The sequence below is a fragment of the Seriola aureovittata genome, chromosome 7 (genome assembly GCF_021018895.1).
Source record: "Seriola aureovittata isolate HTS-2021-v1 ecotype China chromosome 7, ASM2101889v1, whole genome shotgun sequence".
In the NCBI taxonomy this organism is placed as follows: domain Eukaryota; kingdom Metazoa; phylum Chordata; class Actinopteri; order Carangiformes; family Carangidae; genus Seriola; species Seriola aureovittata.
The window spans coordinates 18,901,927-18,929,238 of record NC_079370.1 but is presented as its reverse complement, the minus strand read 5'-3'; the positions used below and the strand labels follow the sequence as shown (position 1 = coordinate 18,929,238).

The following is a 27,312-nucleotide window of genomic DNA, read 5'->3' as shown; positions in this document are numbered from 1 at the left end:
ACATGGATTTTCACATTTGTTGCACTTAAATTCAACCCTTCTGATCCTGAAAGGTCATGGGAAAAGTGAGGGATTGTTTATAGAGGACTGCAAATAAGAGAACCGTAAAGAGTAAGCACTGTAAAAACACAACCTCAAACCTAAGATTCACAAAATAATTTTACCTCTGGCACCAATTGCCAGACAAACAAAAGCACCACAATGAGTTATTTCATCGACCCTTTGGTGCACCCTTACTTTCTGAGACTGTTATCAAAGGCAAGAGTCACTGAGACTGCTGGACTCTCTCCTTTGACAAAATATAGTGTATGGGCGAATAGAATTATACTGTGTAAAAATGAATAGAAAAGCAACAAAGATATCTCCATTTGAAGAGATGAACAACACTAGTCCAATGCTAATCTCAGGCAGGGAGCAAGCCACAAAGAAAACATGCACAACCTCGAACTGAGGTAAACAGAATCACCAAAGATGAACTTACCATCAATGAATCTTGCCTGAGACATAACCTTGGTCTAAGTATTTTTCAGTGTGAACCTTCAAAGGACACCACTTTGGGAAAACATGTTTTTCTATGTGAAAAAAAAACTCAATACATTTAGAAGTTTATTCTGAACCTCCTGTTGTGTATTTGTTTTGTTAGGCATCGATGACTGTTGGTGAGATGTGAATTGTGTGTGTTTATGTATGAATAGCACATACACAAGTTATATTACAAATGCGTACCTGCATGTACTGTGCATATGAATGATAGAAACATATAATGCAGTAAGAAAAATACTTTTCAGAGAAAAATGAAGACAGCTGAAATAAAAAATTTTAAATACTTGTATAAGCTTCTGATGTTTACAAACCAACAAAAGCACACAAAACACAGAAAGCTAATATCAGTCCGTAAAGTAACAAACATAATAAGCCTCAACATATATTTTTCATTATTTGCACGGAAGAATAAAAAGACTTTATAATGTGTTTACAGCTTATTTCACTGCACCAAAGTGGCCAAACACTTCAACTGATGAAGATTTAGTTTCATGAAATGGGGCCAACATGCAGGAATCATGACTCATGACACAGATTAAAATGTTCCAGTGTGCATATGTAAATAACATCCATGGTATTTATGCATGGCTAAACTAACTGAATGTATAAAATACTACTGTTGCAGTGGTAGTTTCTGTGGAAAATTCATCCTATGTCTTACACTGTAGGGAGGAAGTGAGTCTTTCATTAACAGTTAAGCTGATATGTTTCTTGAAAATTAAATCGTACCAGCTCTTTGCTAGCCAAATAACATTTGAAATAGGAATGAGGTTGAAGGTAGCAATTAAATAAATGTAGCCTATTCTTATTACTAACAACCCAACTAACAAATTCTTGACCAGTAGCTGTCAAAAAGCAGCCTTAAGTTGTTGCTGGCTGACAAAAGCCATGACTTAGTGATATTACTGTTCATTCAATGTTTGTTGATGCTCATTTCATTCATTTTTTTGGAAAATGAACACTGCCTACCATCAAGCTACCTGAAGAAACATCAAAAATGCAAGTTAGAAGGTGCAAATACACATGTAACTATACCACTCTGGAGTAAGGGTCTGTAGAGGCAAAGTCTGTTCCTTAAAGCTGCAGAAAAACGAGGGTGCATTATTCACAGAAAAATAGGTTTTGTGTGAAGCACCTGATTACTGGTGTCTATGGGTCATTACTGATATTTATACTAGAGAGAGGCTGAATGGAGCTATTTTACTTGGCAGAATACAGAATACAGAGTCCATTAGGCCTCTTTGAATCAGAGAAGAAAGGATATCTCAAGTGAACACACTGTGGATCGAACTGAGAATGAGCATGAAATCAAGGTAAGTGAAGATATCTGGGACAAGAGAGGATATGGACATTGGCTAACAGAGTGATATGCTTTTAGTTTAGAAACAAATAAGGGGGATAAGCCTTATGATAAATGCAACTTCAATGAAGCATGAATGAACATCTTATACGAGGACACATAGGCATGTATTTAATGGGATCAGATTTTACGCACTTTTTGCTAGCCTAACCCTGTTGGCTATAGCTACATGCTTGGTGTTAGAGGGTAGGGCTATAGTTGGCTTATTCAGGGGCACGTCAATAATCTACTCTTTACTAACCTAAATTAAATGTGCAGGCGTACACTGATGATGCACAGGCAGCATGTTCACGCAAATCAGATGTAAGTATATTCAACTGGAACAAAATTGAGAAAATTTACATCTAATCATCTTTACATGTCACAGATTTTACTGATCAAAACACCACTAACAATTCTCCTAGTTATAAGTGAATTTTCCTTTATATCTGCGTTAGTAATGTGTGGGCATTACTGCATAATGTGTTGACATCCCCCTCCGAAGAGTAGACCCCTGCAGGTGTTACTGTTAAGAGTGATGGATGTGAAGTAAATCAGAAATATTGCTGATATCTCCGTTTGATTTTTATGTCTACATACTCAGCATGAGGTTAGATATTTACTTTGATCATTCAAAATAATAAGGGAATGTATGATATGCGACAAGTACCGTACACCGCTGGTGCGACACGCATGGTTATATGAAGGAAAGAAAGAAAATAAGTGAAGTGTGACAAATGTACAGATGTCAGATGTATTCTTTAATTTACAGGACCAGAAGTTACCAGTGATATTATATTAGTATCAGAGAATGGCGGTAAGACATGATTTCCTCAGTCAGCTAAGTTGAGGTGTTAGAATGATGAACATGTTTCATCACAATGTGTGAACATGCACAATGACGAAGAAGACTTGTTCTTCCATTTCTTTATTTTACTTTCATTTCTCTTACATCTCTGATTTTCCCCTTCCTCATTATATTGAAACAAAAGCATATATGACATTATCCCTTCCATTCTGCACGCTGTGATGTCATCATCCATTTCTAGGTGCCTCGATGCTGTAAATAGCATAATAGAAGAAATGTGTCTTCTATGCATCCAAGAGCACAACAAACAGGACCTGTCATTAGTTAAGGCAGAGCCTTTGATCACATTTCACTCTGTTTTTGAGGAAGATACAAAGGGAGAGACAGAGTAAGGAAGACCTGATGAATAATTGAAACAAAGATAGAATCTGCAGCTTACTGCACACCATTGGTAATTTCAAGTTCTGTGCCGTGAATCAAAAATTCAAACACATTTTTAATTGGGATGCAATGTGTGAAATCATTAGCTGTCCCACTATCCATATTTGTCGATCCAATAATAAAGGAATTTTGTCAGTCATGTGCACCTAAATGAGACAGACATTAACTATCTATTTGCAGATCGTCACCATGACCAAGGAGTCTTGATATTTTTGCAGCACGTACTTTGAAAAATACAAATTTATTTAAATTCTGCCATGTTCTGTGGAGGAAACTGAGGATATTGAGAAATGACATTTATTTACAAGTGTCTGTCAGTCTGAATATATTAATGGAGCCTCCAGACAACATAACACTTCAGACTTAACTGACATCTCCTTTCTACTGGCATTCACTGTCATCTGAACAATGTTGTTTGCAAACACCAATTACATCCACATACTGATTGGCATAACACTGTGGTGAGTTTGTTTGTGGGCCTTCAATAGGCAGAGATGCTGATTTTCTACTGCCATGACACTGACAGTCACAAACAGCCTGAAGGTAACTTCATTTTTTAGGTGAGTGGGATTTGGAAGGTCTTTCAAATAATTTTGTTTATTTCAGTATGCCTTATTTTCACACATTTATATTGTATTGATTTACATGGAAAAAAGTCATAAAAAGTTTATATTTGGTCCCAGATCTGACAGAAGAGTCAACTATACATTCTTGTTCAGGAGGACATAATTTAAAACACAATTTGTTCAAGCAGCAATTATTTTGTTGTGTTTCACACTCATATGTCATCCTTACTAACTGCAGATCTCAGCATGAAGACAGCTGAAGGTTGCTTCTCCCTTGGTGCTACATCCAGTAAACTTGCATGTTCTTGTAAATATTACACCCATGATGTTGCAACATGAAAGATTGTAAAGACAGCTGCTGTATGTAGTGGCAGATGCAACTTGATTTCTTACATGAACACATGCTCACATGAGCATTTGTGTCTGCAAATTTCCAATATAGGATCAATGTCTAATCTGGTTAATATATCCCTTGGGAACAAAGAGCCAGCTTTTAACAATATTATAAACTATAGCCTGTGCCAAAGTATGACTACTATTTAATCATCAGTGAAAACAGAGCCAAAAGTGGATAACGATATGGAGGCAGGATCTAATTTCCTAGAGCCTTAGTCAGCTAGTTTGAGTCAAGGAAGCTAAGAGGGGTCTCAGTGATGACACTTTCGTCTTGGTTTTAATTGGAACAAAATGACAACGGTTCCAGCCACTAACTCTCCAATGATTGCACCTTCAGAGGAGGGATTTTCTTCCAAGTCTTCTCCTCCGTCATGTTCTGCCTCCCTGCAGACAATCTGAAAGGTAATGGATTAGATACAGTTAAGCCAAGCAAAGATCCACCAGTGCCCCCATCAGAAACCATGAGGAATTACAACACAACAGATGAATAATGGCCTGTGCTCCACAGTGTCTGTGAATATGTTGAACATGACAGTATGTATGAGGTGCTCCGACAAAGCAGCTAGCCAACATGCTACTGCTGCAGGACTTATTGCTGCGCATAGCAGTAAGAGACAACCGACTGGAAACCCTATAATCAATAACCAAATAAAGTGTGTACCAATAGGATTACTTGTGCTTTGCATTGACATTCTGTATCTAAAGACCGTATCTAGCACTATACAAACAGATACAGACAGATGCTGTAGAAAGCTGATTAAAGAATATCCAGCAGTTAAATCTCATTAATCCATGCTGACCAGCACAAAAGCAAACATAACACATCACAAACACACTCAAATTTACACACTAAAATGAAAATGAGTTTTAAAATGTAAAAAAAAAAGAAGAAAAACTTGCATAAAAAACAACCATCTATATGTCAGTCATTTACATGTTACAACCCATCCACAGATATGAGCTGGGGATTTTATTTATGGCAAAATAGATGTAACAACCTCTTGAGTTTGGTACCCAGGATGTTACAATAATCTAAGACTAATGAAACACACACTTCACCAGAGTTTGGTTTTGTTATTGGCTGTACCAAAACTCCTGTAATGGTATTGCTTTAACAGAATCAAAGGAGATATAAGGCAGAAAACAAGCACTTTGCTGGTAATAAGTAGCACCAACTGTTATTGAAACCTAATTTTTGAAATGACACGAGTAAACACTGCTCAAGGTGCATTCCCCCAGTATAGCCTAAGATCTATCAAGAGGAAAACCACCCAAATAAAGGTCAAACCATTGTGAAGAGCGATATGTTTGAAATAAAAACTAGTGGTGGAAACACATTTGGACAGGCAGTTGGCAAAAGTTCAAGTGAACATAATTTGATGGTAAATTAAACATGGGTACAATGTTTTGGATTTTTGGCACATTTCTCATGTTTTTATACCATAGCTCCCCCTTGTGCTGGAAAGCTGTTCACACACAAACACATTCCTTCAAGGCCCTTAAATCCATCTATTGCACAGATCAATGTAGTCTAGAATCAAAAAAGCAAACCTTAAGTGGGGAGAACCCCTAAAATTAAACTAAAATGTGAAATAAATTAAATAAAAGCAAGTCATTATTGCATATAATGCAACAAACTTAAAATAAGGTGGCAATGTTTACAGTACAAAAATATAGTGGCAATGTGAACAAACAAATCTCTAAGTGACAAAAACAAGAGAACAAAAGATAATGACCAACACACAAAAAAGAAACACTTAGTACATTCAAACAAGTCATCACAGTTTAAGCACTTTAGACAAGGTCCGTTTTGTGCCGTCACACCAAAAACATCTAGTCAGTGTTGCGCTGCATAGGTAGGAGAGTAGTGCTTCGCTTCAGTCCAGAGTATTCAGTCGAATTCCAGCACGATGTAGATGCATTTTGAGAGAGAACAAAAACAAGGTATAATGAATAATTCACGGCTTCTCAACTCAAAGACTCGTGATGGGCTGAATGAGGCTTTTACTACTAATACAAGTAATATCAAATCTTGCACTTATCTACTCTGGTTGAGAGCTGGAAGATTGTCCCTCTTCCTGTGTCGCCAGGTGTTACGGTTGTACTGATGCTGGTTCCGGAAACCCGGTGCCTTGTTATGACCCTGGGGAGCAAACTGCCGCTGGGCACTGAAGTTACCTTTTGATGAACTGTGCTGCTTTCACAGCAGTTTCTACATTAAAGCTGATGTCCACATTCACCTTTGTTTCATGGTCAGTAAGCTTGATGATTGTCACCTGGGGACAGGTCAAACAGTCAATCCACGGGTAGGTATGCCACCAACATTTCATGATTTGTGCTGAGATGGCTGGCAACAGTTTTGTTAAGCCACTGTTCAGAACTTCAGTTAGCTGTAAACATTACACAAACAGTTTGGGCCAAAAATAAGAACAGTGCATGGTGATGTGCAGGTCACCAAAAACTCAACAGTAGGGCCTGGTTTTATGCTGTTTTTATGCTGTAGACATAATTTATCTTTGTACACTATCCCCTAAACCCCTCACATGCACATGAAAGCAATTAATATTCAAGAGATAGTCCTTAGGATTGAACCATCTACTGTATATTCAAAGTCCTAATTTTCCATCGATTGTATTGACTTTTCCTTAAGTCACTAAATCTCTCCTAAAACTACCCAATTAAACAGGTGAAACAAACACCAAATAAATTCACCACAGAATACATCTGTGTCTTACCAGATCCCACAGACAGATGACCCCACCAGGAAACATAAAAAGGAAACCCATGGCAACCAAGCAGGCCCAGATGACCAGAGGGAAATACGTAGAAGCTTCTTGAAGATGGACTCAGTGCAGACAAGTACAAACACAGCCTGGAAGATAGCCAGCGCTGTGGGCACAGTGATTACCAAGGCTACATGGTCGTCAGCGATCTGAAAAAGAACAGAATAAAACAAGACTAGGTATAAACCTCGTATATAGCTGGACTGTGTATGGGTATATCATACACAACACAGCAAAAGGTTAAATTAAAGCCGCCTTTTAGTACAATGGATAGTGGCACTTGGCCAAACGTGCCAAAACAATTATTTATTTCTAAACTACATTAACAAACTTCAATGTTTAATAGAAAATAACATCAAAATGCAACAGCACAGCTTGCTGTCAACACATAGGCTATTGTCACAGGAGCAGGAACACTGACAGTGAAAGTCCATTTCTGATATTATTGTCATTTACACTATACCGTTCCATTGTCCTCGCTGCATGGCTGTCAAGTGAGTGTCAGTGAGTCAAGGACATTCATAGATGTAGCGCTTGCATGTGGCGCGTCCTACCAAAAATAGAGCATAAGAGAGAGACAGAAAAAGAGGAATAATTAGTTAAAAGAGAAAACTAACTTTGCAAAGTTAGAAAAATTAATAAAAGAATAACATTTAGAAGACAGATACCTTCTCGTGGGGACATGAAACATCCTGACTGTGCTATAAAAAGCCATTCCCCAGCACCGGTTGGATACCCTGGTGTGAGAGCTCCTGATGTCTAGCTTATCCTTAGGTTGCTCCTCCACCTCCTCTCTTAAGTCTTAAGAAAAGGGGGAGGGGAGGAAGAAAAAAAAGATGCAGCAGCAGGGAGAAGTCAGCAAGTATGAGAAAAACATAAAAGAGTGGAGAAATTACTGGACTGACATAATGCCATGTAATTATTTTCACATGTATGTTTTGGAATCTTTAGTCATCTTAGACTGAAAAAGTCACCTAAGTCTCCTCAAAACTACTTGATGTAACTTCATTTTTCTGGCTCAATTGTGTGTCACAGACAATGGTTTCTAACAGATGACTCTTCAGTTCTTTTGCAACAGTAAGCAGCTCAGAGAGCAGAGTGAAAAAAGAAAAAAAGAGGACACACACAGGCACACATTTCATTTGCTAAAATATATTATGCACGCACCTGAAAACACACATCAACAGACCCTTTACACAAAACATGATCAAAGTGGTGGCGGCCAAAGTGCTGCTTTTGTAAAGATAAATAAATGATGACTTCCAGATTCCTCTAATCCCCTCTCAACATGAACTGCTTCATTTAAGTGCTGAGTTTATGTTGCTCAACAATTAAGTCAACGAAGCAATATATTATAATATTATGCATATTAATATTCATAAAGAATATTCAAAGGCTTGTTAGAGTTGCCACTTGTGTATGTGAGCTCATTTTAGGCCAGTACATTTATTTTGCAATCTTGCAGCCCTGACCTTTATATAGATATTTATTTTTATATGTTTATTTATCTCATTACCTATTTATTTAGCTAACATATTAAACTGAAATCCATCCAAGGATCCAAGAATGAAAAGCAGTGACCATGACTTCAAAATGAAATTGTAGGGTATTTTTGAGAGAAGCTAAATAAACTGAATTGTTACGCTGAATGTTATGGCTAAGAAGATAACTGACCGAGTTCCTCTGATCCATAATTCACACAAATTTTTCAATCTTATGCTTCACCTAGTCTAAACTTGTTGCATTCACAAGCTACATGTATGTCAGAGTGTGTGGTTGTGTGCTTGACCTCACTGCTTTACCAGCAATATATGGTGTTTCCACTATTACTGGTTCGACTACTTCTGCTGGGTTTGTAAAGTGTTCACCTATTGACACAGACACATGAAGACACTGCAGTACCAGTTCTCACCTTATCTTGAAAAAGAACCTCACGCATGTCCTCATTTGACACAGAGGTTTTTATCGGGGTGAGAACATGCTTAAACACAGACACAGCGTTTCTCTAATCTGTCTTACCTTGTGCTGCAGCATGGCCTCCAGTGCTCTGAACTCAAAGGGCAGAAAGTGTGTCTGCAATGCTAGCTGAGGGGCGAGCTCCAGTACCAACCAGCGTTCCAATCCCAGACCACAAAAATCCAACACCAAAAGGGACTGTGGAGAGATAAGGGGGAGGGTAGAAGCTGAGTTAGAAAGCAGTGGGAAGCACATGTAGCCTACTCTGATATGATACTCATATTAGTGTGAATGTGTCCGTTTATGAAGATCTGCATAAAACTACAGGCCTAATAGTCGACTCTGCCCTGTAAATGTTTTCAGTGGGACACCTGATTAATGAGAAACTCCTGTTGTGTAATCAAGCACACTGATCTGATCAATTCTGTTTGCTCTCTAAAGCCACAGCCGCACCAGTAAGGATCAACGATCAAATTCTAAATCCTGGGTCTCAGGCAGCATTCACAAACAGCCAATATAAAAGCGAGGCTTGTCAGCGTGCCACAGTCTGCGGAGGCAAACAGATCCGAGACGCAGCTACAGCACAGAAAGCTCACAATACTTCAGGTAATGCACCGGCACTGCTCTGTTTTTGTGTTTTAGTTTATGTAGCACATAATCGATAACAAATTAAAGCTAACAGTTACAATACTGTAGGATACTTTATCCATCAGTCACTTAGCCCTTTAATTTGTTCAGGCTACTTGGTTGTCCTTCTATTGGTTATTGTAGTTTTTATTTTTAGACAGACATATAGATTCTATGATTTCTGTCCTTGTCAGAAAGCAATGTATAGGTATGTAGTGTATTCAAAGGTTTCATCAATCAATTCCTAAATCTAATATTGCTTTAAAAATGTAATGAAATACAAACAGGCCAAATAATAAACTAAAAGCGTTTGTCTTATTTTGCTATTTCAATTCTTTATTTCAATTTTAAATGTGGCCCATTAAACAGGGAAGATGAGAGGATAAAGAAAGCACAAGCTTATAACATCAATGCAAGAGGAAAATAAGACAAAAGAGACAGATAGCTAGATAATTATCTAACTTACTATAGGTTTGCCTATTTATCATATATAACTGTATTCATTTTATTATAATTAAAAATTAATGACCAAATTGCTTTCAGGAACATCATCCTCATGTTGTGTTGTAACTGCGGGATGGCTGTGAAACTGCTCTGTCTCTTCCTGCTGCTGGCTGTGTTGTATCCCAGCTGGGCCAAAGAACAAACATGTCTCATATCTGCCTCCAGCTGCGACGAGTGCATCCAGTCTGGCCCGGAGTGTGCTTGGTGCACCACCCCTCATTCTCACATTCGCTGTAATACCGTGAAGGAGCTGCAGAGAGCAGGCTGTCATCAAAGTTATGCATATAACCCTCAGGGCACGGTGCAGGTTGTCAAGAATGACAGTAGGTAAGTTTACTAGTTTAAAGATTTACTGTAAAACTCTGGTAAGGCTGTCAGATACAACATACCTGTCTCATTGGCTTAAATCGCAGGGAGAAAAACAACACAGACATGCATCATATATATATAATATGACATAACACTGTTGCTAGATTACATTCTCATAATTTGTTCAAGGCCACAATGACTTCTAAGGTATTTATCTTCTTGCTATCGACTATTGAACTTCTAAAGCACTGAGCCAACAGATGCCAAGGCTCTGTTTCTCCAGCCCCAGGAGCTGTCCCTCCATCTGAGGCCGGGTGTGAGTCAGTCCTTCCCTCTAACTATCACCATGCCTACAGACCAGCCTGTCCCAGAACTCACTATGGACACTAGCAATGTGCCAGCTGGAGTCAACATCACATTCAGTGGCGTCACGACTGGAAATCCCCTACTTGTACAGGTCAGCAAAATTAGGAGAAACTTTCTTATTTGAAAAGAAAGTTTTGCTTGTCTTCTGCCCTCAGAAAACAGAAATTATTATAATAATAGATCCTGTATTGTCTAGGTGAATTTGGAGGTTGCCCAGTGTCCCAGCAATAGCGACGACTCAACCCAGAACAGGACTGGGCCCTGGTCTGTCCACGTCAAACCCAGAGGATTTTCATTGAGTGTGAAGTTAGAAATAACTTTAGAGTGTGAGTACAACCATAGAACCATGCTATAGTTAATATATGGTATTAGAAAAGCCCCAAAATGCAGACAATAAGATTAAGATGATAAGAATGTGTCAGAAAAAGGGAACAAAAAGCATGTGTCTCCTATAATGCTATAATATGACAAATGTGTGTAAAAAATAAATAAATACATAAATAAAATTTGTTTCTCCAGGTCAGTGTGACTGCACAAGAAACCGTGAGGAAAACAGCCCTCGGTGCAGTAGCCATGGAGCTCTGGTGTGTGGCCAATGTCAGTGCTACAATCCTCACATTGGAAAACTCTGCCAGTGGGACGTTGATTCATTTTTTTCATCCGATGAAGACTTCTGTCGCTGGGGCCCAAATGCCCCGGTGTGCAGCGGCAGGGGTCGGTGCGTGGTTGACTTCTGTGAGTGCGAGAAACGAGAAAACCCACAAGAAAGATACAGTGGCCAATTCTGCGAGTGCAGCAACTTTGACTGTCCTTACTCCAACAACCAGTATGATATGTGATAATTTGAACTCTGGATTTGCAATGTAGTATTGTCTTCACTTGTATCTCTACTGACTACAGGAATAGATTCATATCTAAAAGACTACAATTTATATCCAACAGAATATGTGGAGGCCATGGGCAGTGCGAGTGTGGACAGTGCATTTGTGATAACGACTGGATCGGTGAAGGCTGCAACTGCTCCTTGGATACCGCCTCTTGTATGGCAACAAACCAGCAGCTGTGTAATGGTAAAGGGATGTGTCAGTGTGGAAGATGTAAATGTGAGCCACCGTACAAAGGCCCAACCTGTGAGATGTAGAGTGTCAGGCGTTCGGGATAGGAGAGAAGGAGGACAGGTGAGAACTGGTTGCTTTTCATACAGGGTGTTATGATAAATGAAGTGCTCTCTTGTTATGTAAAATCATTCCCTGATGTCAAAAACTCAAACCATCAAGTCTTTAGTGCTTTCTCTGAAGACACTATAATCTTATCTTTCTGATTTTAGCATTATAGTGGCTAAAATGACTAATTCTGGGGTAATGGTTTCTTTTTGGGGACAAGTTCAGATATTTATCTTTTGACATGTGTTGTGAGCTGTATGTAGAAACACATTAAGATAATATAGCATTATTATTATTATTAGTCCATTTGTCTTGAAGAAATTCACTCACTGAACCAACACCATGGCATTTCAGCTACTACACTACAGCATACTCAGTTACTTATTCATTTACAATTCTTGAATTGATTGTGTTCTCTCACCGCGCATCAGGTGTGACAGAGAGTGTGGCTACTTCAATGTTATAATGGTGGAGACCAGAAATGATCTGCCTCAAAAAGGAGAAACGCTGTAAAATGATGAGCGGTGATGTCTCTTGCCTCTTCTACTACACTGTCTCCAACACGCACTCTGGAGGTCAACAGTCAACAATGACACGAGCTAGAGAATGTCCCAGTAAACTGCAGTGACCAGCTTCATGTCATATTTAGTTTTAAAAGTTTTTTTTTTCTGTTAACGCCCATTCATTTTAATTATTGTTAGAAATAGGCAAATAAAATAATTTACAACCTTGAAAACAATGTAATGATGCTATGTTGTCATAAAACTTTTGGCTTCACATGTTTTTCCAGTTTTCATTATTTTACTGCACTATGCCATCCACCTGATGGCATCATGTCTCATTTACAAACAGGCTAAATGCCTCTGATTTAAAATGGAGCTGTAATGAGCACTGCATAACCAGGACAACTTGATTGAAGTGTAATGCAGAAGAATTAGAATATTGGTGCACGTGAAAGCAAAACTGTTATTATTATCACCGGTTTGGCTTAACCAAAGTCAACTGGTGTGACCTAAGCTCACACAATCTTTCTTTATCAACAGCCAGATCAAATATCATGTCTATCATGTAGAGCAGTGGTCCCCAAACTAAGGCCCGCGGGCCGGATACGGCCCGCCCCCACATTTGGCCCGGCCCCCTGAACTATAATTATTTATTTCATTAATAGTGTTATTATTTATTTCCTGACTTTTTTTTCTGTGAAGAACCCGGAAAGGGTTATTTGGTTATGTGTGGCTTTCTAGAAAACAATACATTTTTACGTTTAGGCACCCCTGCGATCGTCACACTTTTTCTGTTACAAACTGAACCCGGCCCCCCATCAGAGAAGGGAAAAGTTATGTGGCCCTCACAGGAAAAAGTTTGGGGACCCCTGATGTAGAGCATACCTCTATTCATATGAGAATGAAGTTCTTTCTCGCAGTGAGGCTGGAACTGTGTTGAAGGCTCTGTTTGCTTCTTCTCTGTAAGACAAAAAATAAATTGCTCCAGTAAGAAGAGTGGAAACAGGGGGTAATTTTAGACACATATTTTTGACTTCATATAAGACAGGACACACCAAAAGCAGAGGTTATGACATCTTATTTACTGCTTTCAGCATTTTCTTTATAAAACAACAAAAATAAAAGAACAAAAATAACAGAGCAACGGAGCAAAAACCATTCATACCGCAGGTAACAGCAGAAGTAACACAGCGGTGGTGACAGTGCTGTGCCCAACTGTGCATGGCTAAGATTAATAGGTACACTGAAAATGATACCTGCCCTCTGGTGAGAGTGGTGGCATCACAGGATACAAGAGATAACCCATCATCACTCTCAATACATCAACCTATACTTTTCTCATCAAACAAAGGGTCAAATTTACATACACTACCAAATGATATTTCCCTCTTGGTCAAACTTCATCTCCAGACCCTCCAGACTCCAGACCCGCAGGTACAATAAGAAGGAAAAACCTTAATATGATAGTATACTAAGAGCAAATGTTGGTCAACATAGCCTCTTAGAATGCTAGCCATATGCTGCCCTAACTTTCTAACTGTTCTTGCGATGCTGTGCAGCTCTTTAATGTTATGCTAGTTACCTTAGCTGGCAGTAGCAGGAACACCTTGTGCTCTCAGCAATTATCCACTTGAAATTCGTACTGACAGTAAAGGAAGACACGAGTAACACATGTTAGTTATCTGCCGTTAACCAGAGACGGTCCTGAATCAACACGTGCGGCTGTTTTGGTCCGAAATCTCCGAATTAGCATGATGGGGGGGGGGGGGGGGGGGGGGGGGGGGGGGGCAGGTTACCAGGACCCACTACCAAAGATCGTCTATACAGAAGTCAATCACTCCGACTTGATGTTTGACACTGGCCGCATGGTCCAAGTAGTGCAGAGTTGTATAAACTATCATCTCCAGAGTTATCAAAGTATAAAATATAAAAGCTCTTTATTCTTGTATTTTCAAAAAAATGTACACAATGAGACACAAGATTAAACTCTTAGGAATCTCAAAGCAAGGACTGACATACCACTTAGTTATTGGAGTTTCTAATGACTCAGCCAAAGGAGCTACTGACACATATTGTACCTGGTCTGGTATGTATAAAACTTCAGAGATACTATTTCTTTACATTTCTGTTCACAGTAATAATTGATGCTCTACCGTGTATCTTATGATTTATGCTATTTGGAATATTATTCATATAAATCCTGAATGAGTTCAACGAGGATATTAATCATTTTACCTGAAACTCATTTACAGATCCTGTAAAAGTGTTTGCATGTTCCTTAAAAAAAGTATGCTTCTGTATTTCCCAGAGAACCAAGACACTGAATCCAAAATTGCTCTCTATGCTTGGGCCAGCGCCTTGCATGGTAGTTTACTGCCATCAGTGTGTGAGCGTTTGTGTGAATGGGTGTATAAGAGGCACATTGTAAAGTGCTTGAGATGAACGTTAAACATAAATCCATTTAGGTCTCTTATCCATTACTATTAAAGATTATGATTATTAAGAAGTAATCGCCAACCCTGCCAGACACAGAGGAAGGTTTCCTGTAGCTTTGCCAGCCTTCCAGATTACAAAGGGACAATCTTGTTAGATATGAACAATATGTACAAATAGGCCCTGGTGCAAGACGCTAAGGGCTTTGACAGCCTCGCCATACGCGAAGGCTACCTGGGGCTTTACCCAGCCAGACGCAAAGGCCAGCCCTCAAGATTTCAAGTGGGCCCTGGTGCAAGACGTTACCTGGGGCACTACCTACCTTGAGACCAAAGGCCACCTGGGGCATCGCCATCTCTGCCAAATGGAAAGTGCATGTGCGTAAACAAGACACAGAAAGATGTATTATATTTTTCTCATTTTTGAAATCCTGTTTTAATTTTATTTACACCCGTATTTTTTTTATTCTTCAATGATTTGTTTCCAAGTATATTTTGTGGTATTTTGGTAGAGTACCTATGTGGTAATGTTCAAAGCGTTAGTTTTTTTTCATACATCAGACATCTTTTACTTAAATTTAAACTTTTACTTTAAATTTAAATTTATTTATTTTATTTTCATCCTATTGACCGCTTACCTATAAAAAAAATCATTTCAGTTCCTTCTTCTTGTAGTAAATCCTGCCATATCACAACTTTTTTTCATAGCTTTCAGGTGTTTTTGTCTTTTCTTCGTGTAAAATTGACATCAGTACACAGAGGACAAATTTTTATAAAATTTTATTTTAACAATTCTGTGAGCCATTTTCTGCTAGTTTTATTTAAATAGTCCTAGACCAGTTATTTTAAGATTAATTGATTGCTGTAGTGACCTGTCTGGTACTGACACTCATAGTTGTTCCTGCCAAGTCTGTTTGAGTTTGAGTCAAGAAAGGGTAAAAGGGGTCTCAGTGATGACACTCTTTCCGTTTTAATTGGAATAAAATGACAGCAGTTCCAGCCACTAACTTTCCAATGATTGCACCTTCAGAGGAGTCATTTTCTTGAAGTCTTCTTCTCTGTCATGTTCTGCTTCCTTGCAGACAATCTGAAAGGTAATGGATTAGATACAGTTAAGCCAAGCAAAGATCCACCAGTGCCCCCATCAGAAACTATGAGGAATTACAACATAACAGATGAATGACGGTCTGTGCTATAGAACATGTTGAACATGATAGTATGTATGAGGTTCTACGCCAATGCAGGTAGCCAACATGCTACTACTGCAGGACTCATTGTTGAGCCTAACCATACGAGACAACCAACTGTAAACCCTATAATCAATAACCAAATAAACTGTGTAACAATGAAAGAGGCTATATCTAGTACTATACAAACCTCAGGCAGATGCTGAAACAGACATGAGGAATATCATTTTTCCAGTAGTTAAATCTTATTAATCCATGCTGGCCAGCACAAAAGCAAACATAACACACAAATTTACACACTAAACTGAAAATGGACTTTTAAAATGTTTATTAAAAAAATAGAAAAACTTACATAAAAAACAAGGTAAACATCTATATATCAGTCATTTACACGTTACAACCCATCCTCAATTACACAGATATGAGCTGGGGATTTGGGCACTGAAAACAAGGGAACAATGCTAGTAGTATCATGTTGAATCCATCAGTTTGGTACCCAGGGTGTTACAGTAATCAGACTCTTGAAACACATGACTTCACCAAAGTTTGGTTTTGTTATTGGCTCTACCAAAACCCAACCCATGCTCAACTCATGATATGGATTGCTGTGTAAATTGTGTAGCTTTGAAACCTTGTTTTAGAAATAATGACTTCAAATATGGAGAGGAAAACCTCTGAAATGCAGGGACCTCTTATACAACCGGTTTGTAACCATCACCTTTGAATTAAAAAATAAAAAAAAATAGATGTGACATGATGCTAATGCTAACAATCACTGACCGCAATAGGAGTCTGCTCCTGGAGTAAACACCTAGAAGCTGTATGTAAAAATAAAAGTAACCCTGACAGTGCTTATAGAAATAAAGATAGAAAGCCTCAGCTACATACAGGAAAAAGGGCAAATTTGGTCATTTACGAAGGCAGTTAACCTGTTGCTTTAACAGAATCAAAGGAGATATAAGGCAGAAAACAAGCACTTTGCTGGTAATAAGTAGCACCAACTGTTATTGAAACCTAATTTTTGAAATGACACAAGTAAACACTGCTCAAGGTGCATTCCCCCAGTATAGCCTAAGATCTATCAAGAGGAAAACCACCCAAATAAAGGTCAAACCACTGAGAAGAGCGATATGTTTGAAATAAAAACTAGTGGTGGAAAAACATTTGGACAGGCAGTTGGCAAAAGTTCAAGTGAACATAATGTGATAGTAAATTAAACATGAGTAAAATGTTGGCATCATGGGATTTTTGGCACATTTCTCATGTTTTTATACCATAGCTCCCCCTTGTGCTGGAAAGCTGTTCACACACAAACACATTCCTTCAAGGCCCTTAAATCCATCTATTGCACAGATCAATGTAGTCTAGAATCAAAAAAGCAAACCTTAAGTGGGGAGAACCCCTAAAATAAAACTAAAATGTGAAATAAATTAAATAAAAGCAAGTCATTATTGCATATAATGCAACAAACTTAAAATAAGGTGGCAATGTTTACAGTACAAAAACATAGTGCCAATGTGAACAAACAAATCCCTCAGTGACAAAAACAAGAGAACAAAAGATAATGACCAACACACAAAAAAGAAACACTTAGTACATTCAAACAAGTCATCACAGTTTAAGCACTTGAGACAAGGTCCGTTTTGTGCCGTCACACCAAAAACATCAAGTCAGCGTTGCGCTGCATAGGTAGGAGAGTAGTGCTTCGCTTCAGTCCAGAATACAATTCGCAGATGATAGTCAAAGCTGTAAGAGCTCTGAATCAAAAGCGTGCTAATAGGGAGTTGCATTCAGAAGACCAAATGAAAAAGGCCCACAACTTTGAGAGAGACCAGGTTTGACAAACCAGTTCAGTACTATGGCACGTGATGTTCTTAGATGTTCAAGGCCCACGGAACTCAATACTTGACCAAACTTTAGCTGCTGGGAAGTGAGACTGGTGAGAAGACTCAGTCTGGGAATCAGTAATTACTCATTCAACTCAAAGTCTGTGCTGGTGTACATCAAATTTAGAGGAAGGGCTCTGACTAGCATCAGACTGATGTAACAAAATGACCACAGTTAAGCATTTTACAGTCTTCCTTCTCCTGCAAGAGCCTTGTAGCATCACTTGGTGCTTGCACAATGCTAGCAGGAGTCGATCGTTCCAATTCCAGCATGATGTAGGTGCATGAGAGCCCCCTACAAAAAAACAGTTATAATGAATCATTCACGGCTTCTCAACTCAAAGACTCATGATGGGCTGAGCGAGGCTTTCATTTCTAATACAAGTAATATCAAATCTTGCGCCTTCAGTTTCTTATCTACTCTGGTTGAGAGCTGGAAGATTGTCCCTCTTCCTGCGTCGCCAGGTGTTACGGTTGTACTGCTGCTGGTTCCTGAAACCCGGTGCTGTGTTATGACCCTGTGGAACAAACCGCCGCTGGGGACTGAAGTTACCTTGAGAGTGGTTTTGACCTCGGACGCTGCCACCTTGGTTGTGCTTGAAGGTAAATTTGTGCGGTTCGATGGAGCCATGGGAATTGGATCTTATGGTGTAAGTGTGGCTCTGCTGTCCTCCTATCTGAGGGTGGTGGAGCCGGTGGAGGGGGCTGGGGAGAGGGCTTGTGGAGTTGGTGTGCCGGGAGATCTGTGCAGCTTGTGATGTGTGACTGTGCACAACACTGATTGAAGGTGGATTCTCATGATAGAACTGGCAATCAGAGAGGGAGGGAATGGTCAGGTTTTCTGGGAGGGACATCTGGACCTAGCAAAAAATGAGAATATGCATAATGTGTATGAATGTGTGAATTTTGCCCTAAGTAGGTTTTTTGATTATTGAAAGGCAAAGGGGAAATGATTTGTTTCCCCATATACCCACAATTAAACATATACATCATCTAAATGTGATTTTTTTGGGGTTGAAATTCCAAGGCAGTATTCTTTATGGTCATGTTTCTTCTGACACCTATGAGGTGAAAAAAAAACCCAAAACAACCAAAAAAAACCCCCAAAACACTAACCTGAGGTGTGGCGTGGATAAAGCCTGCTGGATGTGTGGCCCTCAGGTCTGTAGCCAACTGGATTACTGGATGGACTGAGGCCAGGGTGAGGGGGTGGAGTTGGATAGCAGCATTACTGCTCGGAGGAGAATCAGACTCCTGGAAAAAGACACACACAGATTAACAAAGTTAGTCAGTCAAGCACCTCAACTATGGACAACTTATGGAAATTGAAGTGCGTCACTGTGTTGCCACACTTGTCATGAACCACTGATTTAGTAAATGTTTGAATGGTCAAAACATCCTTTGGCCTTACTATGTCACTTCCAGAGGAGGAGGAGAGCGAGCATGCCGAGGATGACGACGAATGGTGTTGAGGACTGGGAAGGAAGACTGGGGAAGGTGAGGGGGAGTCAGCACTGAGGGGGGAGCAACTGTCTCTCTGATCCTCCACAGAAACCAGCATCAGCCTGGCAAGGTCCTGCTCACAGGTCTCTACATCTAGGACCAAACAGAAGACTATTGTTGAAAAAAAGTTTGAATTGATTTAACAGTTTGTCAGTACAGGATATTTACTACATATCTGACTCTTGAAGATGAAGATGAAAATCATTTTATTACTTTTTCTGGAAGCACCCCAAAATACAATTCCAGTCTAAATGTTACAGAAAATAGATTCAAACCCAAAGTTGCCACAAAGTTACCATGGTTCTCCAGCTTGGCATACTGCTTGGCTCCCCACTTTTTGATTGTCCAGTCCCTGTAGGCCAACACCTCTGGGCTGACTTTGATAATGCGCCCCAAAGTACTGCAACAGAGTAAGGTACAGTCCATAATGCTATCAAGATAAATGCAAAACTAAGAGTGCAAAACATTACAAAAGAAAAAAAAAAAAAAGAAAAAAGAAAAATGTTCATGAAGAATCCAACCTGTCATACTCTTTGTTGGGGTAAGCACGTGCAAGAGGAGAAACTCCATGACTCAGCACCATGTAGGCAAAGTCAAACACCTGCTTGACCTGCAGGACGCCATATGAACTCCTGCCCACGTCATTTCCTGTGAAGAATACAAGATTAATCATTTAAATCTGCAAATTTAATCAGGAATTAATCAGAAAACTAAAATCACATAGAAGGCAAACAATTTGAAAGCAGTTCAGATGAAGAGACTGGAAGGCCAAAGATAATCATTAGGTATAAGTTTACTCACATGTAACATACTCGACACATTGCATCTATCAACATCTGTTTATCTCATGTATAAGTTGAGGAGTATTACAGTCTCTTCATCACTCCACATATATCTGAGATTTTTGTCTGCTGCTATTTTTCACCTCTTCATTGGTGTTGAAGCATCAGTGGATGTAAAAGTCAAATGCATCATGATTTATAAACTAAATAAGTTTCCATTGCACTTTCACGCAAATGCTTCTCTTATTTTCCACCTTGTTTAGTCTTTTGGAATCTGTTTTTCCATTTGTTTGCACAACAGAGCTCTAATATTAATATCTTTTTTCATTCCCCCCCTTTTTTATATATATATATATATATATATATATATATATATATATATATATATATATATATATATATAAAATTTTATATCCCAGTCTGACCTGGCTGAATTGGATCTTCGATGCAGAGCATGGATGGCCTGTTTCCATTCCCCATGGCTTTCAGCATTTCTTCCTTGGACAGGTAGGCCCCTCCATTCTTCACCCGGATGCCAGTCTTCATGTAGTTGAAATCGCGGCCGTACAGTTCAAAAAACTCGATCAGCAGGATGCCCAGGTTGATGTTGGCACGTCGTGTGTCGATCCGAGGATGTAACTGATCAACAGGACAGGGAGAATTCATTGCCTTCACTTTATAACCACCTTTGTAACCAAACTCCAGTTTGGCTGAACTCACCGACCTCTTCATTGACATTAATCATCATTCAGACAGATACTGAGGAGTTGTGTGAACAATGACTTATACCACTTTATGTAACTTAAGTGAATTCCAAAAAAAAAAAAAAAAAAAAAAAGGGGGAATGTAATTATGCATTACGTTTACATATCAGGACGAGCACAAAATCCATTCTTTGCTTTTTTTTTTTTTAAATTTGCAATTATTTGAATACAACTTAGAATATTTCCCTCAAATAGTGACTGGGGCCTTTATTTACCTTAACCACAGAAGGTAACACACCTTCATTTGAAGTAGGTTTATATTACAGGCCAGCTTTTATTTCTAATTCCCTCTGTTTGATAAGTATAATTGGCCATACCACAATTTTAGTACCAAGCTTCATTTTGACCTGTTCCCATTTACCCTGTTAAACGATGCCGCATTACGATGTTAATACAAACTCAGAACTTCCTGTAAATGTTTCAGTTTCAAAGCCCTCTTGCATTTCTTAACAGGGCTTTTTTTGTGAAAAATTTACAGGCATGCCATATGCAACAACAGCCGAGCGAGATTAAAGGATGACAGAGCAAAGTGGATCAGAAGGAAAGAATCAATTTGAACCCTGTAAAATATATTGGGTACATTTAATTGAAATATTCTATTAAAACAAAGTGTATAACAATAGACGACAGGACTGCAAGGCCATCAAAACTTTGAAGAGCTGGCTAGCAGTACCAGTACTTGCCTTCTAAAATTAGATTCTAAAAGTTAACTTGTCATCATTTCCATGTAAATATACACATACAATACGATCATTTTAACTTGTGTGGTATTACCAGTCACGTACTGGCAGGAAAAATTATATAACAGGCACCATGAGTTTATCCACCCTTGTTTTTTTTCCTTGTATATGGGGGCTGGCTTTTATTGTTCATGTTGACCAAGCCCTCGGCCATTATTGGAGACCCGGCTTTAAATTGACTGCCAGCTTTTAGTTGAGGAAAGATAATAAAATATAAAACCTACATTACTTGTGTACACTGTTCTGTCTTGCGAATTCAACAATTTTGAAGTAGCAAATTGAGGACTTCTCAGCTTATTTGACTGGGATTTTTACGATAACTAAATCTGCAGTATTTTGAATAGACAGAAAAGAATTGAATTTATTACCAAGCCGAGTGTCACAACAATAAACATACATGAGTAGTATATGTACCTGCAAGAAGCTTATGGCCATTAGTATAAGGCTATAAGAGCTGATGCCTCCCGTGAAGACTTCATTCAGATCCCTCTGGAGCAGGAACTGCTTCAAGACGAAGATCAGAGGTGGCAGAACAGTGTACTTCTAAAAAACACAAGGACAAATGTAAGAAACAAACCAAAAGAAAAATGCTGCATTTGTGTTGAAAATGTCAAGAAAAAAGGGATTACCTTAAGGTAACTTTTAATGAACTGCGCAGCTTTCACTGCAGTTTCTACATTGAAGCTGATGTCCACTTTCACCTCTGTTTGATGGTCAGTAAGCTTGATGATTGGCACCTGGGAACAGGTCAAACAGTCAACTGTAATCAATCCACAGGTAAGTATCCCACCAATATTTCATGATTCATGTTGAGATTACTGACATTTTTTCTGTTCAGAACTTCAGTTAGCTTTAAACATTAAACAAACAGTTTGGGCCAAAAATTAGAAGCTACTCATGCTGGGACTTACTGTAGCTTTGTCGAGGACCTTGATGGGATACGGGCCAGCTACATTGTGTTTCTTCAGGGCTTGTTCCAGTTCCTGCAGTGGAGGATGGTCCCACTTTCCAAACACCACCAGGTCAATGTCACTAAGAACAAAAACACAAAGCACTTTGCACTCTAAGAAGTTTATTTCCCCAAGTATCCTGTCGACACACAGTGCGTAGTGATGTGCCTGTGACCAAAAACACAACATTAGGGCCTGGTTTTATGCTGTTAAACTACTTTGGAAATGTGTACAGTTCTGTTTTGTACACTCATGCCACTGAGCCAAATATGTGGGCGGAAAGGTTGTGCAAGCATAATGTGATGATTTGACAGATGAAGACTTTCAGAAGAAGAACAAGATACAAGGAAAGAAAGGGTACCTTTAACTGCAGTAAATGAACATTTATTTGTCTCTTTCACTGAACAAATTGTTCTTGACCAGCTATGACCTGTGAGCTCTTGACCTCTCTATGCACCATTTCTTTTGAAAGACTGTGAAATTATACAAAAGGACATTGATGAAATGATATAGAAAGAAGGGAAATTAGTTCATGATGTGGTCATCTTAAAGACACAGTACTAATTCATAATTAAATATGTTGTCGATCATGGAGTTTAGCCCAAATGAATGAGTGAGTAACAGTGGTGTGATGTTGAAACAACATGGCATTAAACAGCTGACTTAAAAGTATCTCCATACTATACTCCATAAAAATTGCTGTAATTACTGCTAGACCACTCCATTAGGAAATAATGAATCAGTTTCAGCTACTGAACAGCAACACTATGTTACTGAAGGTCTGACAAAACATACCCTACCAAACGTAGCACTCCCACTTCCTTAAAACTAACATGATGGGGAAACATTACAAAAGAAGCCCATGTAAGATTAGACTGTGCAAGAAAAGTACAAAAACAAATGTTACCTTGTGGGCAGATAAAGTCCTGTGCTGAAGCTGCCAAATATCTCCACCTGCAGAACAAGACAAATTAACACAGTCCTTATTTAAGTTGTGACATATCATTGTAACCATTACCAGCTTGATATATTTGCAGTTGACCTTTATGATTGTATGTGGTTTGAACATGTCAGAGGTTTAAAGTAGTGTTTAGCTTCACTATTCAGAATTTGTTTCGCACAAATAGCAAGATCAGTCTGCATGTGTACTGCCTGGTGTGTTTGCTGAATTCATCAGGTCAGGAAAAGAACACGAGTAGCTAACATTTTTGCTCATTCTTTCAAAATTGGGGTTTTTGTCAAGCTCTTGCACTAACCAAGCCTATGAGCTGTACAGAAACTTTACTTACATAATCAAATTCATACTTGTTCTGTGAAATTATATGTCAAAAAGACCTCACCTGTGAATGCTGCATGAAAGTAGGAATAGCTTTCTTGCTAGCAGCATGCCAATAATTGAGAAGGTGTTGCTATGCTAACTCAGGATTACCAATGTCATAAATGGTTCTCAAAATAATATAAAACTACAGATTAAATACTGCAGATGGATAGCAGCGGTATCACATAAGGGGAAAACATCAATTAAACATTTTCATGTCACACAAAACATTGACTTTGCCCAGGTCAGTTACAGCCAGATGGGTGTACATGAGTTTAATACTCTACATGTGAGTTTAAAGTCTCTGAAATACTATGAAATGCCTAACGTCAGGTCAAAACTTCACACAATGATCTCTGTAGAACAGCGCTGTGTTATATTCTGTATGGTGATATTAGAGATTATTGCTGACTGTATAGGTTTACCTTTCAGTTGGACAACCTTATTTTCTGGTCAGTGACCAAAGCCCACTACATACATTAAACATTTGTATTGCCACAGCTCGGAAGAGTGACACAAAATGGCCTTTAGAGAAATGAAAAAAAAAAAAAGCCAAACAAGATATGTAAAGTGCAGTAACCTTCAGACATACTGGCTGCTAGGCTAGCTTAACAAGACAATAACATTGATTTATACAGTATATAAACAGCTTTGCAAAGTAATTTACAAAGCAATAAGCAAGAGTCAGTGCAACACATAAAACAATGAATTAAGAGCCAATGTTACATAATTAAACCGAAAGACAATGACAAATCCCATTGAACAAATGTAATTTAAAATGTGTTTTAAAGTGTGGAAATATGAGTCCTGGATGGGGACCAACGCAGCAAAAGCTTGTTCTCTTGTGTACTGTCTTTGTACAATCCAGCTCATAAGGGGTTAAAACATTTGATATAGCACCAGTAAAATCTCAACTGTACCCCCCCTCTTCAAACCTGGTGCCTCTGCATATGTTTTGTTAAAAGCATTGTTTGTCTGAAATGGATTTATACACTATATTCTTTTGACAGTAAAGGCACCAATTTATCAGGTACACCTGTAAAATCTGAAGGAATCCAATACAGCAGCCCTGCAATGAGTCTCACGCTTTCTAAAGCTAGTAACACACCGTTTAAATACAGTCTATGGTTTAGACAGTGTGTCGTAGAAGAGGTAATCCATTGCATTGCTAATCTTTCTCATTCATGTAGGTAAATGGGAGAAAACGCCATATTAGACACATTATACATCTCAACATAAAGCAGTCCATTACAACACTCACTTATCTACTGTATCAGAGTTGAATCATCACTTCTCTGACATAGTATCAACAGAAACATATTATTCAAACTTATTCCCTGACAATATCATGGCTTCACAAAGATGAACTCAACCGATAAACTGTTAACTCTATATCAAGTATCAAATGCTAGAAACCGATGTTTGCAAAGTCTTATCTGTTCAAAAATATCTGAAACATATAGTTGATTATTGCTCAAACATAAAAGAGAGCTTGTGAAGTTAAGGACCATGACAAAGTCAACTCTGTCTGAAGAGGCAAACATTATACCCAGCCTTGTCCAACTTTGGCAAATGAGGGTTTGGGTTCAAAACAGGGCTGAGGGTACAGACCAGCATGGCCTCAAGAAATGAGCATTGTGGTACACCTAAATTTAAAAAAAATCTCAAGACAGGTCAGTGTCTTTATACACTATGTAGGCCACAGTGGAGTGCAGCTCCCATGCACAAGAATCACAGCCTGAGTTACCTTTCCAAGTATCTGCACAGGCACATGACTATCCTACTCACCCGTGCCGTGGGCCACAAGTCCTTGATGACACTTTCTATTCTGTTCACTACGTCTCTTCTCATGGCCTCCTCCTCTGGTCGTGGGGACATGAAGTTGAAAAAGTCCATTATCTCTTCATGCAGACTGTAAGAAAACATGGGAAAAACGACATGTTGGATCATGGATTCATACAGCTCGAGAGAAAACAAAGTGAGCACTGTATGACTAAGAACTGAGCTGCTGGATGTATATGAGAATTCATGTGGAAAATACAAGGACGTCTGATACAGGGTATGGAGTTAAGGCCTACTGAAGTCTATACTGCAGTTAATACACAAAACCATATGGAAAAAGACATATCAAAATGTATTCATGCATCACATACATTACTTAATATTAGCACAGGTATTTTTGTGAAATACTTAAATTGGATGCAAATTAAATAAATCAAAGAAACAAGCGGACATTTTCCACTGCTCATTTTGATGGTTGACCTGATGGAATTCTGTACAGAACCCCATGAGGTCCCCAGACCTCACTTTGAGAACCCTTCTTTGACTAGAAAAAAAAAAAACCTCTCCATATCTCCTTACCCATTAATGCCCGGGCTGTACCGCCTGGTTTTCCACAGGCTACAAGAAGAGTCTATATAGTGTCCATTGCAGCCGTAGGACAGGAGCGGGTTGATGCCGTGGAAAGTGTTGGCTCTGTTCAGATGCCTCCTGCGGCCGGATGAATGTGACTGATAGTGGTGGTGCTTGTTCCCATGCTGATTTTTCATCCCCGTGGGGGTGTGGCCGTGTGGTTGTTGCATGCTGCGACAGTGTTGCTGAACAGTGTGAAAAGGCGGAGGGGGATATTGCTGTCTGAGATTGTTCTCGTTTAACTCGTGCTCGCCGTAGTGTAAAAACCGGCTGGCTTCCTCTGCAACGTTCAAATTGTCGATCTGCAGAGAGGAGCCGGAGGGCGAGGAGCCCTCGGCCTCCGAGTCCAGCGAGGAGGAGGACGGCGACAACGAGCCCTTCCTCCTGACACTTCCCCTGTCTCCGCCGCCGTCTCGCTTCGGCAGTTTCCCAAACACAACCCCCGGCGGCGGTGCTACATTTTTGCAATACTCGCCGTTTGAGTCCGTGGAGTTTGAATTTTGCGCTGCAAAGTTGCGTTGGTGGTGAAGGTGGTTGTCGATGCCGGAGTTTGCTCCAAATCCCTGAGAGGTTTCCCAAATGTGCATCCACAGGGAATTGGCAGGTCCCTTCTGCTCCGGCTGGATCCAAGCGGTCCTGGGATCCATTGAACTCGAGTTCACCGAGAACCTCTTCACGGTAAAATGGCGAGCAATTTAGCAAATTAAACACGTTGCACCGAAGGAAACAAATAAATCCTACTGCGTTGATTTACTTGCTATCCTCGAAGTGCTTCATGTCCGGAAACTGGTTTGGTTTTTCAAGCGGCTAGTCCAACTCCACTCCCCATGTAAGTCAGCCAATATGGCGCACCCAGCAGCACGGATCAGCGTCTACGCATGTCTGAGGGATTTAAATCTTTGAACACACCCCTCAGGACCGAGAGATGCATCAAGTCAGCCACACACAGGGCGGAAAACCCGGAAATTAAAGTATTTAATTTTTGCTTTTGTGTAAGATCATATCAAACAACACACCGAAGACAAAATGCCAAA

The 27,312-nt window shown here is 39.3% G+C and overlaps 2 protein-coding genes and 1 long non-coding RNA gene across 4 annotated transcripts; 1 reads left to right on the top strand and 2 right to left on the bottom strand.

The window, feature by feature from the left end:
* Positions 1-4,342: 4,342 nt before the first annotated feature.
* On the bottom strand, positions 4,343-9,201 carry LOC130172868 (uncharacterized). The gene is made up of 5 exons (XR_008828342.1): positions 8,896-9,201; positions 7,545-7,677; positions 7,340-7,426; positions 6,829-7,025; positions 4,343-6,369 (listed from the first exon to the last, which is right to left on the bottom strand). It is a non-coding gene; the product is annotated as an uncharacterized LOC130172868 (long non-coding RNA).
* A 97-nt stretch (positions 9,202-9,298) lies between these two features.
* On the top strand, positions 9,299-12,578 carry LOC130172867 (integrin beta-1-like). The gene is made up of 7 exons (XM_056381817.1): positions 9,299-9,438; positions 10,003-10,290; positions 10,519-10,729; positions 10,835-10,964; positions 11,158-11,464; positions 11,581-11,816; positions 12,233-12,578. The coding sequence occupies exons 2-6, from the start codon at positions 10,016-10,018 to the stop codon at positions 11,777-11,779; spliced, it is 1,122 nt and encodes a 373-aa protein (XP_056237792.1). The 5' UTR covers positions 9,299-9,438; positions 10,003-10,015; the 3' UTR covers positions 11,780-11,816; positions 12,233-12,578.
* Positions 12,579-16,234: 3,656 nt separating this feature from the next.
* Positions 16,235-27,130, bottom strand: LOC130172407 (terminal nucleotidyltransferase 4A-like). 2 transcript variants are annotated; one of them, XM_056381132.1, is made up of 12 exons: positions 26,228-27,130; positions 25,655-25,778; positions 23,456-23,502; positions 22,510-22,630; positions 22,228-22,335; positions 22,013-22,141; positions 20,520-20,733; positions 19,834-19,960; positions 19,609-19,712; positions 19,221-19,405; positions 18,926-19,063; positions 16,235-18,615 (listed from the first exon to the last, which is right to left on the bottom strand). In XM_056381132.1, the coding sequence occupies exons 1-12, from the start codon at positions 26,923-26,925 to the stop codon at positions 18,223-18,225; spliced, it is 2,388 nt and encodes a 795-aa protein (XP_056237107.1). In that variant the 5' UTR covers positions 26,926-27,130; the 3' UTR covers positions 16,235-18,222. The 2 variants fall into 2 exon arrangements, with proteins under 2 accessions (XP_056237107.1, XP_056237106.1); XM_056381131.1 differs by having other exon boundaries at positions 16,235-18,669; positions 26,228-27,119.
* Positions 27,131-27,312: the final 182 nt, after the last annotated feature.

What these genes read in the sequence shown, in the direction of transcription:
- LOC130172867 (XM_056381817.1), top strand. Translation starts at nt 10,016, where the DNA reads ATGTTGTGTTGTAACTGCGGGATGGCTGTGAAACTGCTCTGTCTCTTC. An exon ending in GTTGTCAAGAATGACAGTAG is followed by an intron (nt 10,291 to 10,518) that starts GTAAGTTTACTA and finishes GAACTTCTAAAG; the next exon opens with CACTGAGCCAACAGATGCCA. An exon ending in TGTCCTTACTCCAACAACCA is followed by an intron (nt 11,465 to 11,580) that starts GTATGATATGTG and finishes TATATCCAACAG; the next exon opens with AATATGTGGAGGCCATGGGC.
- LOC130172407 (XM_056381131.1), bottom strand. Translation starts at nt 26,925, where the DNA reads ATGGATCCCAGGACCGCTTGGATCCAGCCGGAGCAGAAGGGACCTGCC. An exon ending in TACAGCCCGGGCATTAATGG is followed by an intron (nt 25,779 to 26,227) that starts GTAAGGAGATAT and finishes GTTTTCTTACAG; the next exon opens with TCTGCATGAAGAGATAATGG. An exon ending in TCATTAAAAGTTACCTTAAG is followed by an intron (nt 22,142 to 22,227) that starts GTAATCCCTTTT and finishes TGTGTTTTTTAG; the next exon opens with AAGTACACTGTTCTGCCACC.